Source organism: Phodopus roborovskii, unplaced genomic scaffold (assembly GCF_943737965.1).
Source record: "Phodopus roborovskii unplaced genomic scaffold, PHOROB, whole genome shotgun sequence".
NCBI classification, from domain to species: Eukaryota; Metazoa; Chordata; class Mammalia; order Rodentia; family Cricetidae; genus Phodopus; species Phodopus roborovskii.
In genome coordinates this window covers 1,211,423-1,233,881 of record NW_026126602.1, presented here as the reverse complement: position 1 = coordinate 1,233,881, position 22,459 = coordinate 1,211,423, and the positions used below count along the sequence as shown (strand labels likewise).

At 40.4% G+C, this 22,459-nt stretch overlaps 1 protein-coding gene across 6 annotated transcripts in view; it reads left to right on the top strand.

Annotated features, from left to right (window-relative positions):
• Positions 1-11,809: 11,809 nt before the first annotated feature.
• The window catches only part of Wac (WW domain containing adaptor with coiled-coil), a 59,458-nt gene continuing 48,808 nt past the window's right edge, over positions 11,810-22,459 (top strand). For 3 of the 6 annotated variants that reach the window (XM_051205750.1, XM_051205746.1, XM_051205745.1), the window contains exons 1-3: positions 12,235-12,520; positions 12,898-12,934; positions 14,444-14,639. In XM_051205750.1, coding sequence (XP_051061707.1) covers positions 12,480-12,520; positions 12,898-12,934; positions 14,444-14,639 — 274 coding nt within the window. In that variant the 5' untranslated portion in view covers positions 12,235-12,479. The other 3 variants (XM_051205747.1, XM_051205749.1, XM_051205748.1) reach the window with 3 other exon arrangements.

The following is a 22,459-nucleotide window of genomic DNA, read 5'->3' as shown; positions in this document are numbered from 1 at the left end:
TATTTGCTAAAGCAGTAAAATCAGCAATTGATGGGAACAGGCATTTTATGCAACCAACCAACCAACCAACCAACCAACCAACCAACCAACCATAATCTTTAATCAAATTTACTATGTTTTCCCTTGTGTCTTCAGTTATTTGTATTTCTGTGAGATATTTTATCTGATGCTAGGAAGTTTTTTTTTTTTTTTGGAGGGGTGGGAGAGGGTTTATTTCAGCTTACAATTCTAGTTTATAGTTCACGATACCAGGGAAGTCAAGGCAACAACTTCAAACAGCTGGTCACAGCCAGCAAGCACACCCATAGTCAAGAGCAGAGGGAAATGAATGCAGGCACGCTCACTTGCCCTCGTGCTCCTCTGTCACACTGATTCATGCCAGCTTGCTTCCGTCTTCGGCATAGTTGCAGAGGTTCAGTCCATTATCATCATGGTGGGGAGCATGATGGTGTTCAAGCAGAAATGATGCAGGCAGGCTACATCTTGATCAGAAAGCAACAGGAAGTTGACTCAAGCTATTATCTTTTAATTCTCATTTTTTTCCTGGCTAGTTTGATCCCATAGCTATACTCTCCTGTGATGACCAGTTCTAAATTTGAGCAAAGATTGCTTTTTAAAAAATGATAAATGTTATTATTTATTCATTTTATAGTTTATTTAACTTTATTTTATGTGCATTGATGTGAAGTTGTCAGATCACCTGGAACTGGAGTTGCAGAAAGTTGTAAACTGTCATGTGGGTGCTGGGAATTGAACCCAGGTCCTCTGGAAGAGCAGCCAGTGCTCTTAACCACTGAGCCATCTCTCCAGCCAGAAAGACTGCTTTTTATATAAAAATTATTATAACTCTTATGATACATGACTTTATGACAAACTATTATTTGGTTACCATAATTAGGTTCCAGTATGTGAAAGTAAATAGATAGTCACATTACAGAAGAGATCAGAAGACCTAGTATCACTTTAAATTTCTTTTAAACAAAAATATCCTTTCCTTGATATCAAATATTAGTGATAGATATAGAAAGATTAAACACGTGAGAAGTCAGATTTCCATAGATTTCCATAGCCAAATCATCTTTCTTTTTTTATAACCAGAAAGAAACTGTAACTACAACAGAAGTCATTTGTAACATTGCCATTTACTTTCATTGACAAAATATGAATATTGATGAACTTTAAAAATTATGGTAACTGTGAAACTCTAAAAGACTGAATCAGGAAATATGGACTCTTACGAGCTTAAAAAAATATCATCAGTGTTGTTATCATTGGAGGTATTTTGTAAAATTTGAATAAAAAGCATCAGCCCAGGGCTAGAAAAGTCCAGTGTGTTAGGACTTTTTGTATTTGTTTAATCTAACATTTTAACATCCATGGTGGCACAGTTACCCAATTGGTTGGAGCCAGCTGTTATATTTCTTCTTTCTTAGTAGGAAGTAGGGCTTTCCCCACTTCTGAACATCTGTGTTTATAATAAAGGTATACCCAAAATGGAGTGCATGCCTTTAATCCCAGCATGCAGGAGGCAGAGGCAACAAGATCTTTGTGAGTTGAAGGCCAGCATGGTATACAAACCAAGTTCCATGCCAGTCAAGGTAACACAGAGAAACCCTCTCATGAAAAAACTAAAAGAAGTTACACACACACACACACACACACACACACACACACACACACACACACACACCCCAAAGGTCCAAATTACACTGAGTGATGAGAAAATTATTTTATGAAGGCAGTGATACATATTTAAATTGTTTAAACATGAAGACTTGAGTTAAGTAAAGCAGGGGATCTCTATAAGCCGTCCCAGTAAAAACACTATTAACCCTCATTTCTAGTTTCTTACAACTTAAATTGATGCATAATTCTTATCTATGTTTTGACACATGGCTTGGCACCTTTTTTCAGTATGGCATCCTCATGTTGCTTCCTCTGGCTGACACCACTTCTCTGCCTTCCTCTTCCCAGAATTCTCCTAGTCTGGTAGCCCCACCTATACTTCCTGCCTGGCTACTGGCCAGTATTTTATGTCTTGCCAGATAACCCTAACTTATGTCAAGGGACCAAAAAAAAAAAAAAAAAAAAAAAAAAAAAAAAAAGAAAAAAAGAAAAGAAAATCACAAGAGACAAATTTATCTTACAAACAGCAACCTCAACTTTGAAAAATATGCATATTCCATATGGGGCAAAGCCCAGGTGGTTCATTCATTTCTCTTTAAATCTTGTAACTCTTGTAAATTTATACTTTAAGTTTGCCTAGAAAAAGAGCATCTTGGAAATTTAATAAATGCATGTTTTACCTGGCAGTGGTGGCAAAAGCCTTTAACGCCAGTACTTGGGAGGCAAAGGCAAGCAGATCTCTGTGATCTGGTCTATAAGAGCTAGTTTCAGGACAGTCTTCAAAGCCACAGAGAAACCCTGTCTCAAAAAAAAAACACACACACAAACAAAAAAGGCAATTTAATCAATCTCTAATAATAAGATATACAAGATATTATCTATCTCGTAAAATTTTATTTTTCCTTTCATAGTTTTTCCAGAATTAACATTTGAAGATGCTAGATCCAAACCATTCTATCAAGAAACTCAAAATTAGCCTCTCTATGCCTATAATTTTGTTAGTCCTGACTGAGGTAGTCTTTGTATAACCCAGATTTATTTTACACTTAATCCTTAATTGTTTGCATTTTAGTTAGACTTGTCTAAGGGCCTGAAATAACTTTTTTTTCTCCCCAAGAGAGAGGTGCAGAGAGGAAGGAGGGACAATATTAACACAATAAGTGTAAGTTCAGAAATCATACTAAAAATGATTATAGTTGCACACAGACACACAGAGATATACACTATACACAGACTCTCACACACAGACACACAGACAGACACAGACACACACATACACAAACACACACTCCTATCTTAAAATTAGGCATTCTGAGTATAGTAACAATTGTGCATAGTAAGCTAAACATATAAAACTGGGGCTGTAGCTGGGTGGTGGTCCCACAAGCCTTTAATCCCAGCATCCGGAGGCAGGCAGATCTCTGAGTTCTAGGCTAGTCTGGCCAGCAGAGCAAGTTCCAGTATAGCAAGGGCTATAAAGAGAAACCCTGTCTTAAAAAACAAAACAAAAACAAAAAGCCTGGGCTGGAGAGATGGCTGAGAGGTTAAGAGCATTTGCTGCTCTTGTGGAGAACTGAGGCTCAGTTTGCAGTGCCCACATGGTGCTCACAATCCTCCATGACTCTGGTGCCAAGGGACCTGATGCCATCTTTTGGGCTCCACAGGCACCAGGCATTCTGTGGTACACATACATACATACATACATACAATATACACATGAAATAACTATTTTTAAAGAAACTACAAAACTAAGTGGAGAAAGATTTGCTGCTCAGTTAGTTATTTTCAGAAAATTTAAGGGCTGCTTTAGATTAAAAAAAAAAAAATCCAGGACACAGGTATCACAAACTCAGACAGCAAAATTACACTAAGCCAGCATTCATGGAAGAAATAATGTAGAAATTTATGTGCCTTTTGTGAGAGCAAAAGGTGACCAGGTGAAGCTTGTTTTGTAGACTGATCAAAACCTGTCTGTTAAAGCCACTGTTAAAGTGGCTTGGCAGAAAGGGCTGCCCTTACAACTGGAGAGGTCTAATTAATGAAGTCAGAACACTGCTCGTGTGGCAATAGGACCACTCAAAGTTCCTCAAAAATTCCAGAGTCCTAGCTTTCAGGCTAGGTGTAAAATCTTAGGTTCCTTAGAATTTATCTTTAGATTGACAGTATATAGATTTTTCTCATTTCCAAATCCCCCTCCCCCTCCCCCCCTTTTTTTTTGACATGCTAACCTAACTCTCTATGTAGATCAGGCTGGCATCAAACTCAGAACTCTGACCACTTCTGTCTCCCAAATGCTGGAGTAAAGGTGTGTGCCAACTCCTGATCTTTCTGGGTTTTCTTAAAAGATATCTCCAAATCTATTCCTTTGACAGAGTGTTGGTTCTGTTTGTGCATTACTTGAGAAGAGAGTGATATGAGCTAGTGATGAAGGAGGGAAAAATTCAAGCTTATCTGATGGGATGGAGGCAAAGGAGGATGGATAGGAGAGGTCTGAAAAACAATATACCTTTATTTTGACAGTTTATATATTGTTCTTATTTCCTATCCTTCAATATCTTTCTTCAGTCCTGGTATTTACAAAACTCTCCTGTTGGACAGGTGGTTGTCAGGCACGCCTTTAATCCCAGCACTTGGGAGGTAGAAGCAGGAATATCTCTGTGAGTTCGAGGTCAGCCTGATCTACAGAGTGACTTCCAGGATAGGCTCCAAAGCTACACTGAGAAACAAACAAACAAAAAAAGACAAAACAAAACCTCTCTTATTAATCTCTTTGTGAGTTGAACACTTTGATAATTTCTTCTTGGATGCATTTAAATTCCAAATGAGGCATACTGCCCAGTCATCATCTGTAGTTCAACTACACAGTACTTCCTATTTTGAGTGCAAACACCCCAACCAACCAGCCAAATTGAAAACAAACAACAACAAACACACTAGGGATATTAAATATTCCAGTTATTTTCTTCTGAAAATCATGAGCTTCTCTGGTAGCCAGAGACCTGTGTTTTGGGTTAGAGTCATATGCAGATCATCAATTCAGAACAAACCAATGGACTGTAAGCCAAGCCATGGGAAGGGAAGCCCCAGAAAAACAACTCACCAATAACCACCTGAAAAGGCACCTGGACCTGATCGAGGCAACTCCTCTGGTCAAAGTGAGTTATCAGTGGGGCTCTATGTTCAGGTGCCCAAACTGTTCTGGCAAGCTCTTACCTCAAAGTGAGTAGAAATAGCTTATTCTTGGGCCAAATATTGACCATGATACAGGAACACAGGTGTAGATGGCCCTGAAAGACATGTTTCACTGTGGAAAGAATTATATGAGAATTTATTAGTTACAGTACAAGGAAGAACATAAATCAAGGCACTCACCAAAATTATTGGTGGGGACCACGAGTGGAAGAAGGGGGGAGTTCTACTGCTCAGATGCTGTCTGGTGTAAGTCTTAGGTTTTAGATTAGTGAAAGCTAATTTTAAATGTCTTGTTACAAAAAATGTTAGGTCAGACACAGGAGTGGGCAATGGCTGGCTTTTAAAGGACGTAAAATTAGCCCAGATAATTTGTTTCTGCTCTGCAGCATTTTAACTGTCCACAATCAGTCATTTGGCCCTATAGTCTCTAACACAGCTACAGCTTCTACTCAGTGTGTGTGTGTGTGTGTGTGTGTGTGTGTGTTTGGGGGGGAGTCAGTTTACAAAATATTACCTCTGAAGATGTACCAAATCACATTACTAGTCAGAGATACAGACAGTGGTCTGCTTTATGCACTCAATTTGAAAACCTCAATTTTTAACCAAAGTACTCTACTTTGTTTTCAAGAAAAGCAAGAGCATAGAAAGAAGGTAAATGAAAAGAGACAGTTAACAATTGGGCTCAGTGGGTAAGAAGAGCACTTCTTCCTTCAGAGGAACCAGGTTCAATTCCCAAAACCCACATGGTGGCTCACAACCACCTGTCCACTTCCAGAGGGTCTGACACCCTCTTCTGGATTTCATTGGAACCATCCACACAACTGGTACACATATATACAGGAAAGGCAAAACACTAATACTTAAAACCACATAGAAAATAGGAGATTCATGCTTATTTTGTGGACTTTCTAAAAGTAGCAAGTCTTTAAAGGTTCTTTTCACTTTTTGGTTCATCCTCCACCAACAGCATCACATGAACTTGTCACTAATTGTTCTTTTCCTTTGTTAATTGTTATGTGTTAATCTACTGTTAGAAATGGGGGTCCAGCCAGGTGGTGGTGATGCACACCTTTAATCCCAGCACTTGGGAGGCAGAGGCAGGCATATTTTAGTGAGTTTGAAGTCAGCCTGGTTCTACAAAGTTCTAGGACAGCCAGGACTGTTACACAGAGAAACCCTGTTTTAAAAAACAAAAAAACAAACAAACAAAAAAAAAACCAAAAAACAAACAAACAAAAAAAAAAAAACCAAAAAAAAAAAAAAAAAAAAAAAGGAAATGGGTCCATATCAGTTACTGTTTTCACTTCTGTTAAAAAATACCTGACAAAAGCAACTTAAGGAGGGGTTTATTTTGGTTCACATTTGAGGGCTCAGTCTATCATGGTGGGGAAGCCACAGCAGCTGGACCTGGGAGCAGCTGGTCGCAGTGCCCCCGCAGCAGGAAGCGAGAGGAATGCTGATGCTTAGCTGCTTTCTCAGCTACTCAGTCTGGGACCCCCGCTCATAGGGTGGTATGCCCCATGTCCAGGACAGAGCTTCCTTTTTTTTTTTCTCAAAACTCCACTACAGATGCTCCCAGAGCTGTGTTTACACAGTGATTCTAAACCCATCAAGCAGACAAGATTATTCATCACTGTTCACTCTCCAACTTTGTTTTGAGACAGAGTCTTACTCTGTAGCCCAGGCTGGCCTCAAATTCAGTGTTGGGATCAAAGGTGTTTGTGACTCCAACCAGCTTCACTCTTGTTATCTCAGGTTGATAGTGATGAAAATAGTTGACTGAAAATGTGTCACGTATGAAAACTGATGTGTGCTTTCTAATGTATCCTGCTGCACTACAATATTTTAACTATATTAGTAATAATCTTCCACCATCTTCCTTCTAAGGGCAGTACTGGCTTTGCAATGTTTTGGGGGTGGAGGCAGGTTGTCATGTAGCCTAAGCCGGCTTCCACCTTGCTATCTAGCCTAGGATTGATTACCTTAACCTCCAAGGCCTGACCCTCCTGTCCTCCAGGGATTACAAGGGTGTGCCACCACACCCAGTTCTCTTTCACTCTTTGAAAAAATTCAAAAGAATTAGAAAACTTCCTCTTGAGAATGCCAGCATTTTGCTACCTTCTCTTTCTAATAAAAACACTTTGCATTCAACAAATAGTTTCAGATATGTAACATTTTAGTGTAAAACAGCAAATGGTATTAAAAAACAGGTAAGTCCTGTTGTAGGAATTGAATCCTGAAACACTCCAAGCTTTTGGGGTAAAGAAGTGTAATGGTGCAATGATTTTTTTTCAGAAAAGATATTTCTGGCGTGGTGGAATTTAAGGAAAGACCACAAAGAGGGCTAACAAGAGCCAAAAGGTAGGGCAAAAGTCCTTGGATTGAGACATACTTGCTATACCGACGGAATAGAGGGAGGTGTGAAGAGAAATGAATTAGCAAGTTAAAACAAACAAACAAAAACAAAAAGAAACCCAAAAAGCACATCACTAGATGACAAGACAGTGACACCATGGATGGGACAGTTTATATAGCATTTGTGCATTATAAAGTGTTAGTTTCTGAGACAGGTACCCACTGTGCATGTTAGGTTAGGAATAGTACAAAGTTTTCATTGTTTTGTTGAGACAAGGTCTCACTGCAAAGTACAAGTCGATCCCAAGAATTTGCCATGTTACCTAGGCTAGGCATATATATGTGATTTACCTGCCATACGTTAACCTTTAAAGGGGTCACTTTTGACTACTGTGTGGAAGGAAGTAGATCCTGCAGTCATGCAAAAGAAATAAGGTGTTAGAAAGACATTCTCAGTCCAGTGGTAAGGTGATGGAGGTCACCAATAGAAATCCTATGCTGAATGTGTTTGCATGTTACTATTGGTAGAATTTGCTAATGGAACTAAATTAAGGAAGAATCAAGGATGGCAAGAATGGATTTACCATTCTATGGAAGATTAGGATTCTTTTGGGGAGTGTGTGTGTGAGAAAGGTGGGGGTCTGGTTTTGGATATATTAACTTGTGATAAGATGTAGACAACCGGGTAAGGCTGCAGAGTAAATCTGAGTCTAGTGTCTAAGGATTAGTGTGGGCTGGAGACTTAAATGTAAGTCGTCATGCTACTTCTGTGTACATTGTTAATAGAGAAGTACCAGTAGTGTAATTTGAATCTGGGGCACTCCAGGTTTCAAGGGTAAGGAAATAGGTAAGAGCAGCAAGAGAGAAGACAATCTGAGAAGGCAGGGGCTCTGGGAGGAGATCAGCCATGTCAATTGCTGCTAACAGTGGCATCATGAAAGAAAGAAAAAAAAGAACCATAAAGGTTAGATTTAAGCCTGGTGGTGGTGGTGCTCACCTTTAATCCCAGCACTAAGGAGGCAGAGACAGGAGGATCTCTGTGAGTTAGATACCAGCCTGATCTACAAAGTGAGTTCCAGGATAGTCAGAACTGTTATACAGAGAAACTCTGGAGAGAGAGACAGAGACAGAGACACACATACACAGACCAACACACAGAGTCAGACAGACACAGAGACATATACAGAGACAGACAGAATGGAGACTACTGACAAGGGTGAGGAAATGGTTGGTCTACATAGGTCGAAGAAAGAAATAGAAAGCAAACATCAAAGAGTCATATAATAGAGGAATTCAGATAAAAAAGAAAGAGCAAAACAATAAGATAGTCATTATAGAGCCCCATTTCTCAACCTGTGAGTCTTGCCCCTTTTTGTAGCCATAGGAGTGGTCTAACACCACTGGAAAACAGATACTTACATTAGTTCTCATAACAGGGACAAAAGTAGTTATGAAGTAGCAATGAAAATAATTTTATGGTTGGGGTTCACCACAATATGAGGAACTGTACTAAAGGGTCATAGCACTAGGAAGGTTGAGAACAACTGCTTTAAAAGGAAATCCATTATCAATCCCCAATCCCTTCTAAAGATGGTAGTTTGTGGTTATTATTTTGTTTATGGTCTAACAAATAAAGCTTGCCTGAAGATCAGAGTGCAAAGCTAGAAGCCAGGTGGTGCACACCTTTAATCCCAGCACTCACAATTCAGAGCAGACAGAGCTCTGTTAATTCAAGGCCACCCTGAACTACATGAAATTGATCCAGTTTAAAAGAGAAACAAAGCTCACACAAAGGTGATCTCAGCACTTGGGATCCCATGCCTTTAATCCAAGCACTAGAGATGAATGTAAGTCAGGAGGATACAGGAGCTCAGTGAAGTTTGGAGATGTAGTCTGAAGACAGGGTCACCCTTTCAGTTTGAGCATTGGTAGAGAGTTTGTGCTACAGTAGTTAGGAGAGCATATTTTAAATTGACTTAAGTGATCCTACTGAGGAGGTAAAATAAACCAGACAAGTACGTGTGAGTGGCAAGTTTAATTTTGCATAGGACAGTTACAGTCAGACAGTTGTGTTGTACTTAAATGTGGAAAAGTTGGTAGTTCAGGAGTGGGACGTAATTTTTTTTTTTGTGATTTCTGTTGTTGGGGTAGGAAGCAAGATAATTGCTTTTGAGGAGGTATTGGTCCGTTTAGAAGAAATATGTTACATAGCTGGTTAAGGAGGCAGGATAAATAGATTAATAGCCCTAGGGATTTGCCCATGTGTACCTCAGCAGTCAGGAGAATAATTTCATCCTCCTTAGCATGGCTGGCTGGTTTTTTTTTTTTTTCTTTTCCAGCCAAGTTCAGCTGTTCTGTCAGAGGTATAAACTGTAGTGAATGAGCCAGAATTGTATCATAGGTAGCTAAGGAAGAAAGACTGCGAGTATTTTAGGGTTTGTCTAAGGATTTATTTAAGCTAGGCAACAAATTATTCTTTATAGGTGCTAGGAACTGAGATCAGGCACTCTGGAAGAATAGCTAGTGCTCCTACACACTGATCCTTAACTATTTCCAGTCATAGGCATAGATTTTAAAAAATAAATATAATACTTGATTTGCTTCCTAGTAAACACATTCAGCCTTTATTATTTGTAATTATTAGTAATCATGAACACAGACCATTCCTTGAATAACAAGGTTAAGTCACTGTAAGCCATTTCTATTTCATTATCTAACTGGCCAATGCATGAGATGATTTTATGTGTCTGTTTGAAGATATGTTATTGAAAGTAATTATAAACATTATTTACAGGACACTCATGGCCAAAAGCACTAGTGGTAATCCTGAAACTAATCTAGCCCAGGTGTTTTTTTCTTTAAGATTTACCAGATCTTTATTGTGTTTAGGAGTAGCAGACAGAATCTGAGCTAGAATTGTGAAAATCATGGCATTATACATATAGTATCAAAGACAGTTATTTATAAGACATCAACTCATATTGAAGGAGGGTAGCATTGTTTAATCCCAGCAGAGAACAGTTGTCAGATCTATGTATGTTGGGTGGATAGGGATGTGGGGGTGACAAATAAAATTTATTGAGTAACTACATTTGCAAATATAGAATAATGAGTATTGGTGGCACATCTGGAACATTTCCACCCTAGTTCAGACCTGTGTTATTTCATTAAAGGATGACAAGGGTTAAGGATATTAGCTGGGTGGTAGTGGTGAAGGAATTTAATTCCAGAGGTAGGCACGTTCTCAGCAGGGAATCCCAGCAAAGGAAGCAGAGGTAGGCCAATCTCTGGTCTACATAGCGGATTTGAGGATGGCTAAGGCTACAAAGAGAAACCATTGATGCCAGTCTAAAGGATTTCTATGCAAGACATGTAATGCCTTTGTCCTCTTCCAGCTTGGTGTTTGAGACTGGACCAAAGTGCCCTTACACAAGGGATTACCCACACCCAAAGCCTTTTTGATTACTTCTTGTGTTTACTCTTTGCTTCAAAAAATGTTAGCAATGACCCCTTCCCTCAAGCCTTCCCCATCCCTTTCCTTCCCCCTTGTCAATTCAGGCACTGACAACCTTTTTTTTTTTTTCTTAATTACTGATAGCTTCCATGGGCATTAAGCAGGCTTTTACTCATAATAACAACGGTAACATTTGACACCTGGACGTGACAAGCACACAATATCAATACTTAAATTTTTTTTCCAGTTATGATTTCAAGGTCTGTTTTCTTATTACCCTAACTAGACTTAAAACTGCTGTAACTTGTTGTATACCAAATTAACTTCTCTCTCTCTCTCTCTCTCTCTCTTTTTTTGATGTGCATCTAGCTCTCTTCTGTTTACTGAAAATTTTCTGTTATATCCACGTTCAGGGCAATAATAATAAACCAGTCGATCATCACCAAGAAAAGGCTGTCGCTGATCTTTTTCCACCCCGTGTATCCCAAATAACTTACAGCAACCTCACTTAGCACACCACACACTTGCTTACTCTCTTTTCGGGACAGGTTTCTCTAGGCAGCTTTGGAGTGTGTCCTGTAACTCGCTCTGTAGACCAGGCTGGCCTCGAACTCAGAGACCCGCCTGCCTCTGCTGGGATTTAATGACGTGCGCCACCACCGTCCGCCACCACACCTGTTTGTTTGTTTTTAGCAGCCGCATTCTGCAAAGAATTTCCTGCCAGGGAGAGGAAGAACTAGGAGGGGATGGAGAAGTGGCGGTGGGCAGGCTCCGTTCCGCCTTGCGGCCGGGCACTCACTGTCTCCAGCGCCGCGGCCTTCCTGCGCCGCAGCCGTGCGGCCCGCGCCGGATTAGTGACTGCACTCGGCCGCGGTTCCGGGTCCCAGCGGCCGGCCGAGGGCGACTTCCGCCGCGGCCCGCCGAGGCTCCGCGGCAACCGTCCCGGCCGCCCAATTAGGGGCTTTCCGACCCCCACGCGGAGCCCGAGGGGCGGGGGCCGCGGCCGACTCGCGGAGGGCACCCCGCCCCCGCCGCCGTTGCGCCTCTGGGCGCACGCGCAGCTGCCGCCGCTCCGCATTTAGTCCGCGATGGCGTCCCTCGCGCCCCACGGTTCTCCTCCCGAAGGCGGCTCCCGCCCCGCGCAGCCCGGAGGCCCCGGGGCCCGCCTCTCGCAGGCCCCCGAGCACGACTACCCCTAAAGTGGAGCGGGAGTGGCCAGACTCGAGAGTGAGGAAAGCAGCAACCGGAAAGGGCTTGACGGGTCGCGGGGCTAGGAGCCCAGGCCTCAGAGGAAGAGGAGGGCGGGAGCAAGCCGAGGTTTGCCGAAGGCGGCGTTCTCCAGCCGCGCGGGGTGGGTAGGAGGGGGGTGTGGCGGAAACTGCCGAGCTTTTCCGAAGGCGGCCGCGGCCGAGTTGCCCGGATGTAGTTGGTGGAGCGGCGGCAGCGGCGGCGGCGGCGGCGGCGGCGGTAGCAGCGGCAGCGGCAGGAGGCGGCGAGAAGGACTCGGCGGCGGGGGGAGGAGGGCAGGTGGCGGCGGAGCAGGAGGAGGGAAAGGTGCTGGAGGCGCTCGCTCTCCGCGGGGACCCGAACACGGCCTCTCGCTCCCTCCCCCCCGGGCTCGCGCTGCCGCGGTGTAGTTGGTGCCGCTGCCCCGGCCGTGCCTAAGCGGTGGTGACGGAGGGAGATGGCCCGGGAGCGCCGGCGCCAGTAACGGGGAGGTGCCGCGAGCCGCCGAGGGCGCGCCGACTCCTGGTGCCGGGGCTGCTCGCTGCCTGCCCGCCGCCCGCGCGCGCGCCCGCCCGCCTCGCGGCCGCTCTCCCCCTCCCCGACACACACACACAGCCGGGCATTGATGGTAATGTATGCGAGGAAACAGCAGAGACTCAGTGATGGGTAAATCGTCTTTTCGTTTCGGGCCGGGCCGCGGCGGAGGGCGGGCGGGCGGGCGGGCAGGCAGGCAGGCGTCCTTATCGGGAGCTGGCCGCGCCGCCATTTTTGTTGTTAACCCTGATCGGGATCGGGCGGAGGAGGCGGCGGGCCGGGACGATCGGGCGGACGGGCGGGCAGCCTGGGGGGCCTGGCGGGCACGGCGAGCGGGCTGCCCCTGCGGGCGGGATACTGGCCTGGGCCTCGGAGCCCGGGGATTGTCCGCGGCGTGAATCCGCTCCGGTACGTTTGGTCGGCGGCCCGCGGGGAGGGGCGCCTGGGGGAACCCGCTTTCTTCCTTTCCCGCGATGTCTCATGCCACGGTTCTTCTTACTGTTTTTCAGCTGTCACGACCGGAGGGGGGACTCTCAGCCTTTCCAGGTACCAGCCGATCTCGGGGTAGAGGGATTGGAGGGGGCCGGAGGGGGAAGGGAGGGATTGCTACTCGAGCGTAGGCTTCAGAAGTCGATACAGGCCCTTCGGTGCAACAAATCCGAAAGTAGCACGACTGGCCCGCTTAAAAATTGGTTTTGGGTTCTATTACCACTCTCCGAACACATCTAGGGACTTAAATTGAGAGGTGACTAGAGGAAGTTCAGGGCTTTTCTTTCTTTCTTTTTAAAGAGGAAAAAATGATTCGCAACCAGGAAGACCTGGTTGGGTTTGAGTGAGAAGGAATCGCTGGGGTGTAGTGATAGGTGACTTGAGAGGCGCATTTACTTACTTGTGTTTGGAGAGCCGAAAGATAAATATGAAGTTTTAAAGTAGATAAAAGGAAGAAGTACCTAAGTGAATTACAGTTGTAAGCTGTATACACACACACACACCCTTGCCACTTTTAACCTTTTAGTTCAGATTATTCCTTTTCAAGGGAACGGTTTTGTTTTTGCTTTAGTTAATTTAAATCTTCTGCTACTTGGGTACTTAATGCCAATAGAAATGTCTGAGTGTCTATTGTTATGAAGTTCTTGTGTGTAAAGTTTTAAAGATTTGCTGGAGTGTCCTCAGGACAGTAACTTTCTGACAACAGAAATAGATGCTTAATACCACTAATCACTTTTAAAAGATAAAAGAATAAGGGACAGATATGCCTCTCAGGGTTCTGTGGGCCAGGTTGGCTTCCAGTTTTACTCCTGCCTTAAATCTTCTGAGTGCTGGATTACACGTGGGAGCCACCAGTCTGGCAAGACAGCAAGCAAGTTTCTAACCTGATACTGTGTTACTGTATAGGAGCTTCTGAGATGACAGAATATTTGCATGTGTCAAAGATTATTGACCCCTCCCCCAGGTAACTACTAGTGGAGGACTTGATACATTGTGTTCATCTTAAAGCACCTGCAGAGGAAAACCATTATTTTAAGAGCATTTAGAATTATGCCTTCCTAGAAGCATTGCTCATGCATCAGTTTTGGCAAATATTCTTAAAGCTTAAGAGTATTTTATCCCTGAAAGAACTTGTAAGTTAGGGTTAGTGCTTTATTTGAATCAAAGAAATAGAAAAACTTTTGTCTTTTTTTTAAACTATGGTCTTAAAGACATACTTACTCATACATGTGCCTGGATGCATTATTTGTAGAGTATAAATGAATTGTAGTTTAAGCTTTCAAAAAGAGGTTTTAGTTTCAAAGTTTGCCTAGATAGTTTTTTAAAGTTTATACTATATGGCTTTTTTCTCCTTCTATTTGTGTTTTGTGGTTAGATTTGTCACCAGGAGTTGCATAGTAACTCTTGAGCATTTAGATTTTCTCTGAATAAAGGAAGTATTGAGAATGGAAATAAATGAGTTTTGATGTAAGTGAAGTTAACATATTAAAATTTGTGATTTTAAATAGATAATTGAGTTTAAAGTTTCAACCTTTTCTCTTTCTTTTGGGGTTTGATGTTTTACAGGCACTTAAGTATTCGTCAAAGAGTCACCCCAGTAGTGGTGATCACAGACATGAAAAGATGCGAGACGCCGCAGATCCTTCACCACCAAATAAAATGTTGCGGAGATCTGATAGTCCTGAAAACAAATACAGTGACAGCACAGGTCACAATAAGGCCAAAAATGTGCATACTCAAAGAGTTAGAGAAAGGGAAGGTGGTAAGTAGTTTTCTGGCTCAAACTGTTAAGTATGTGTATGTTCTTTGAGAGTTAGTTCATTTAGTGTGTCTATCTTAAGGAAGTTACTGTGTGCTGATGTTATCAATTTTAGTATTCCTCCCCCCTCCCCTTTTATCAGTCACTGGGAAAATGATGTTGGCATGAGCATAGACTCCAATGTTTGATGATAAAGAATGCATTTACAAAGATAATCTTTTAAATGTTTACTAATGACAGCAGAGTCCCCGAACAGTTTTCCAAGAAAGGAACTTTGAGTTCTTAAGATTTTGGTTTAGTTTGAGGTCATTGGTGCTTCAGATTCTTTCCTAAGGTGTTCAAGTTTTAATTGTAATTATGAATTAAAGAGTTTTATCAAAATAGCTACTACCATCTAAAAGGCTTTTTTGTGATTTAGGAAATTATTTTTTGTTAAAAGAAACCATTTAAAATTCTACATCCTGTCTTTTTCCCCTTAGGGACCTAGTAATGTTTAATTGGAATACTCAACTTTAAAGATAGTTCTTTTTTTTTAAATTCTTACTTTGCCTTTTGAGATAGGGCCTCAAATGAGCTATTCAGCTAAGGATGACTAAGTTAGTATTACATCTTTTTTATAGTGCTGATACTTTCTTGTTACCTGTTCAAACTGTAGTGGGGACTGGGAATAGGTACATTTGCAGACTGGTTTTGCTCACAGTTTTTGAATGTAACCATTTGCTCTAAAGTCTGCGTTGTAGGATAAAATAATTTCACTAAGGTAATTAAAAGCTGTGTGTGTGTGTGTGTGTGTGTGTGTGTGTGTGTGTGTGTGTGTGTATATATATATATATATATATATATATATATATATATATACATTTTACACAGTAAGCCCTAATATTACTTAAGTGTTTAAAACAGTAGTAATTGAAAACTGGAGGAGGCCCACAGAAGAATACCATGAGCTTTTGTTTTTGTTTATGATTAGTTCTTAATGCCTTTAATTACTTTCAGAAAGTATTTTTCATGTTCTGTTTTTTTTTATTGTTGTTGTTGCTGTTGTTTTTTTTGTTTTGTTTTATTTTTGCGTCTTAGGATAGAATCAGCTTTATTCATTGTGATCACATCTTGAGAAATACTGGCCTCTACATAATTACTGGGTTGAGAAATTATTAATGGTCAGAAGATTGCTTTGGAATGGAGTGATTGGGTGGGATGAGGATAGTTGTGTGGAATATAGTTATCACTTTGTGCTGCTCATGCTGATAATCTACATGTTTGGGAGAATAGCAGGTTATTCATGTGTTAGGCAATCTTGGCTACAAAAAGGTTATTGTCAGTTTTAAGAGTAAATTTTCTGTAGTATTCCATATATTCTAGTTAGGGTAATGCTATTGATCTATCATTCTTCAGTGTTCATTTTACATGGTAACTATTGGAGGGCAAGATTAATTGTACTTTTAGTATGCTTTATTTTGAGCCATTTTGGTAGTTGATACAAAAGGATAATATGGTACTTGTTCTGATAGACTTTCAAATTGTTTTTGTGACCAGTTAGGTACCCATTTCAAAATTCAGTAAGAAGTCAGTTTTATACACTCAGGACAACATCTATAAATGATTTCATCTAATTATACTGAGGCAGTAAGTTCCTTTAGAGTTAGAATAATCCTCACCAAAATCTGTTGCTTATTCAACAAATGTTGGACATACAACAGTGCCAAGAGTTCTATGTCTTAGAAGTCATGCTGTGATGTGATCCTTTGCCTGGAAATACCCCTTAGAGTTTTGAATTTTACTTGACACTTAGGCCTACTGATGGTTTAGTTGCTTGCCTTTTCTGTATTTGTTTACTTTGATTTTTGTTCACCTTCATAAATGAACTCATAAGTACTTGTTGGCTTTTGTTTCCTTTTCATATATACCCTTGTTGATTAGTTCATTTGTAAGTAGTAGTCATTTGCTAAATTATACTTCTCTTTTATCACTTTTCTGTCTTTTGGAATACTAGAGATACCATAACTCCTTTTTTAAGCCTTTATACCATTATACCAGGAATGAGACACACCATAAAATAGTCTTTTTTTTTTTTTTTTTTTAAGATTTTGGTTTTTTGGGAGGGTCAAAGGGTCTCACTGTAGAACTGGCTAGTTTGGAACTTGATGTGTAGACCAGGATGGCCCCAAACCCACAGATACTCACCTGCCTCTCATAAATTCAGTCTTTATTCTAGAGTTCAGAGTATACCTTTGAAGTCCAATTTTTTTTTTTTTTTTTTTTTTTTTTTTTTTGAGACAGGGTCTTACTGTTTGATTACCATACTGCCTCTGCTTCCTGAGTTCTGGGATTTAATCGAGTGAACCACAGTTCTGGAACTGTTTTTATTTTCATTGTGTTAAAAGTAGAGAAAAGCAAGTTTTGAGGATTCATAGGGTATTAAATAATTTAAGCAAGAAGTTTAATGGTATAAAGAATTTAGGGTGTGATGTCTTTGTAGGTATTCCATGAAACTGTTCACAGAACTTAGTGTGAAAATCCTAGTGGAGGACTTGGTAGATGCTTTGTGGGGTTCTCAATGAGTATGTATTGGTTCCTGAAGTTGGAAATTGTTTTTAATATAAAGGAAACTTCATGTTTTAGAGAGTCAGTACTGCTTCTGAGGATTTGAAGTTTCTACGTACATGTTTATCAATTCTGGAAATGTTCTGATAGTATATTTATTCACTGTGTTTGTTGAGCATGCCTCATCAGAAAATCTGAAATCTTGTCAAAAGTGTTCATTGGAAATTTAAATTTTCTAGATTTAATTTAATGATGTGTAGGTCTTTTTATAAAATACAGTATTCATTGTGCCCCCATGTTTATTGAGGTACATTTTAGACAGGGTTTTGCAATAATAGAAAGTTCAAAATTGTACTTGACCCTCATGTTGCCGTTTTAAAGTAGCACAAAATATCTATTTTCACAATTCTATAAAGAAGGAAATAGAATAGTAGTGATAGGTGAGGCTGGAAATTCTCTCTAAGCTGGTAAGTTCTAAACTCAGAAGTGAAACAAACTAAAATCTTATTTCGTAGTTTTTAATATGGCATAGATTACTTAAAAACTTGGATATGATCCTCTTTGGCTTTTAGTCCAAGTTATTACATGCTAATGTTTCTTTTTTAAAAGATGCTTCATCTTTAAATCATACCAAAAATTTTACCTAGGACGAAGGATAAAACTTACTTTAGTTTTTACAAAGTGAGTTGTTATTTTGGAACAGAATTTAATATAGTATTTGCATTTTAATAATTAGATTGGCTAATGGGTAATTTTGGTCTAATGAAAAATAGTTTTCTTTGTTTAAAAAAATCATGTTTTGCTAGGCATTGATGGTGTACGCCTTTAGTCCCAGCACTTGGGAGGCAGAGGCAGGTGATCTCTGTGAGTTGAGGCCAGACTGGTCTACAGAGCTAGATCCAGGACAGGCTCCAAAGCAGTATAGAGAAACCCTATCTCGAAAAACCAAAAAAAAAAAAAAAAAAAAAAACACGTTTTATTGTAATATAGATAGAATTATTAGGCAAGTAAAAAAATAGGAAGTATTTCATGATCATCAGAGTAAGGATGAAAGATGAGTGGTCTAATCTTGGTGGCTTTATTTTTTGTTGACACAGGGTTTCACTGTGGTAACCTCACCCAGTCTTTATCCTCCTGCCTCAGCACTCTTGATAGTTTTTAAAATTACATATTTATGTGTATGGGGTGTATGTGGAGGTCGGAAGTTCTTTATCATGTGCTTGGAGATCAAACTAGGCCAGGCTTGGCAGCAAGCCCCTTTATTTACTCTTTAAGCTTTCTCATCAGCTCCTCCTGAATACTTTTCTTTTTGAAACAGTGGGCACTTCTGACCTCAAATTCCTAATCACGTTGTCTACATCTTTGAAGTCCTTGAGCATATCAGCAGTCCACAATCTTTTCCCTTAATTTTAGAAAACACTCGGGCTCCCACATGGTCTATGAATGTGTGGTTGTAAATTTTGATCATTTTAACAAGTCATTTGCCTTTGAGCTTTCTGTCATGCTATTAGTTTACATTTCTGGTTTGCTTTTGAGAGAAATGGCTATGGAGTTATTTTATTGTTATTTTATAATACATTTGGGTACTTCACTTTGACCATTTAAGACAGTCTTAATTGACCTAATTTCTGCTTAGTTGGATTATTAAAAAATTATTGTAACATCCCTAGGGCTTCTGCTCTCTAAGTTACAGGAAAGTTATTGCTGTATTTGCTGAAAACAACTGTATTAGTGTTTTTGGTGCAACTTACAGTTCACTAATAAAACAGTGAAGATGACCCTGAATTGGTGCCTTGAGACACTGTGACAAGTGGTGTGACACTAATTCCCAATCATTGCAGAACCTGTTATTTGAGGTTTATATGTCCAGTGTTTTTTTTTAAAGGCTTCTAGGACACCTTAGATTTGCAAAATCCCTTTGCATTCTCATTTGTTTACATAGCTGCCCTTTGAAATCAATTCATAGCTTGTCCTGTTCTACTGATAAAATTGATGAAAACTTTTAGTTGTCATTTGTTGCTAAGTGTTCCCTGTGTGTAAAACCTTTTCTGCCCTCAGATTATACTTACTAGTGTCTGGACTAGGGTGATTTTATGCTCACTGTCACCTTCTATGGTGATTCTAAAGAGCCCTGAGTGGTGTTTTTCCCTTTTTGCTACATAGTTATTTTCCATATAAAAATTAGAGTGACCTAGTTAAGGTTTGGCACAGCTCATATACTGTAAGGAGTTAGGTTTTTCTTGCTGCTGGTCTGGTCTTGTCCTGCCACCTTGCCAGCCCCAAATAACGCACAGAGACTCTGTATTAGATATAATGCTGTTGGCCAGTTACTTGTTTCTTATCAGCTAGCTCTGTCTTAATTATTAACCCATTTCTGTTAATCTAAGTATTTCCACATGGTTTCATCTTACCGGAGAAATGGCTGGCGTCCTGCTCTCTCCAGACTCTCCATCTTGACTCCTCCTTACTACTTCCTGGGATCCTCCTTGTCTCCTAGTCCCGCCTCTCTTGCTTTCCTATTGGCCAACAGTGCTTTATTCATTAACCAGTATGAAAAACATATTTACAGAATGACATCTCACATCAATGTACTCTATTATCCTGAGTGGTTTTTTTTTTTAAAGATGGGGTCTTATAGTCTAGCCCAGGCTGGCCTCCAATTCATGGACATTTTCTTCCAATTCACGGCAGTTTTCTTGCCAGCTTCTGAGTGCTGGGATTATTTATATACCATGTACTCTGTGAATAGTTAAAAGTTACTGCTTTTTCTAGAGTTAGAAAAGAAAGAGATGGATAGTTAGAGATAGATAGTTCAGTAAAGGAGAGCTATATAACAGGGTGGGGGGGGAGTGTTGATTTGGGGGTTTAAAATAAGTGCAGAGCAATGATAACCAAATTTGGCTGTTTGTCAGGATTGCAAGAAGAGGTTGCACAGCTTACTCTATCATATCCGAATTACTTTGAATCATAGCAGTTAGGTGATGGAGTCTAGAAAATGGAATTTAAATAAAACTGTTTAATGTTGGTATTTGTAATCTGCAGCTCTAGAGAGTTTGTAACTTTCAACTTGGCATCATGAAGAATATTCACATTAGAGCGATTATTTGCTAGAAGGTGTATTCTGTACTTTTTAAACTTTAGGGAGTTCCTGTACTAATTGATGATATTATAATTTATATGCATCTTAAATAGCCAACTAATTGTCCTATGGCAAAGGCATCTAGCTAATGTCTGACACTAGAAAAGTTTCTAACTGGTGTAAGTGACTGCATAGACCACTGAATGTACTGAATTTGGGTAATTGTAGCCACTGTTGGTTTAGATAAAATTATTTTCAGTGCTAAAATTTCCCAGCTCTTGAAGTTGACTTAAGATGATTCTGTAGTAAACTTGGGTTCACTCTTGTATATTTGAAAATCAATTACACAAGTCTGTATTTATGGTCACTTAAGGTGCCAGCTATTATTTTATAAAATTGATTTACATGTATTTGTGAGACATTGAGATGACTCATCAGATCAGAGCATTTTGCTGTCAAGCCCAGCAGAGAGCTTGACCCTGGGGATCCATGGTAGAGAGAACCAAGTCCTGAAAGGTGTCTGCTGACCATTGCACTTCAGGTGTAGCATGTACCTGGACTAACATCAAACATACACAAACTTTCAGAAATAGTATTTAAAAGACACTTAGGTTGATAAATTATGTTGTATGATGTAACAGCATGCTCTGACCTGCTTTATTCTCAGAACTAGTTTATTCTGGTAGTAATAAAAGCAGTATTTGCAAAGTATGATACTTGGAATATTTTTGCCTACTAGGACAAGAGGATACATAAAATATATTTAATATTTGATTTATAAGAATAATTTGGAAATTCATAAAAGGCTATGCCTGTTGGAGACACTTGGATTTTAAAGACCCTTGAGGGCTGAGTAATAAAAATTAATGTTTTGATGTCATGATAAGAATCATCTTTTTGTTTTGCTTGATTTTTGTAGACTTTCTTTCTATGCAGCCCCAGCTGTCCTCAAAATTGCATTGTAGACCAAGCTGGCCTTGACTTTACAGCTAGATCCTGTCTCCCTCCCAAGTTCTGTAAATGAAGGTATACCATACCATGCCTATATGTTTGAGACAAAGTCTCAATATGTATCCTTGACTGGCTTAGAGTTTGTGTCTGATCCCAGTGTGTTGGTATTAAAGATGTGTGCTACCATACCTGGCTGAGATCTTTTTTATACTTTTTTTTTTTCCCTCCTGGAGGCAAGGTTTCTCTTTGTAGCTTTGGAGCTTATCCTGGCTCTGTAGACCAAGCTGTCCTAGAATAGAGCTCAGAGAGATCCTACTGCCTCTGCCTCCCAAGTGCTGGGATTAAAGACATGTGCCACTGCCAGGCCAATATCTTCTTTTAAATGACCATTAAATGCTAATGTTGTGCTTTGAAAAAGCAGAATAACATGTGGTCTAAAAAATTTGGGTCACACTAGGGTGGCCTTGCTTTGATCCACTTACCTCCACAGACGCCATTACTGAATATATAAAATTTAAAGTGATGTTCCTTTGATCATATTGTATAGGTTTTATTTTGTTTTAGGATTTATTATATATACAGTGTTCTACTTCCAGGCCAGGAGAGGGCACCAGATCTCATGGATGAATGTGAGCCGCCATATGGTTATGGGAATTGAACTCAGGACCTCTGAAAGAGCAGCCAGTGCTTTTTTTTTTTTTCTTTTCTATTTTTCTCCCTCCCTCCCTTCCTTCCTTCCTTCCTTCCTTCCTTCCTTCCTTCCTTCCTTCCTTCCTTCCTTTCTTTTTGTTTTGTTTTCCTTTGGAGAGGGGGTGTTTAAAGACAGGGTTTCTCTGTAGGTTTGCATACTTGTCCTGGAACTCTTCTTTGAAGATCAGACTGGCCTTGAACTTACAGAGATTGGCTTGCCTCTGCCTCCCAAGTGTTAGGATTAAAGGCGAGCACCACCACTGCCCGGCGAGCTGCCAGTGTTTTTAACCACTGAGCCAGCTTAACAGCCCCCTTGTATAGGTTTTGATTCAGAGTTCAAGAGTCATCTTGTTTTTCATTCAGACCTGTGTGATTTCAGGTTGCTTTTTGGTTCTTGTCCACATGAACTAGTTTTATTTGTCCTTTTTGGCCCAAATAGTAGTTCTAAATCGTCGTTATTATTTAGTGTTCTTTCTGTTAAGCTCTACTGGCTTTTGCAGTTATTCTGTGCATATCATAGGTTTCCCCATTATTCTAGATAAGTTTTTCTTTTTTTATT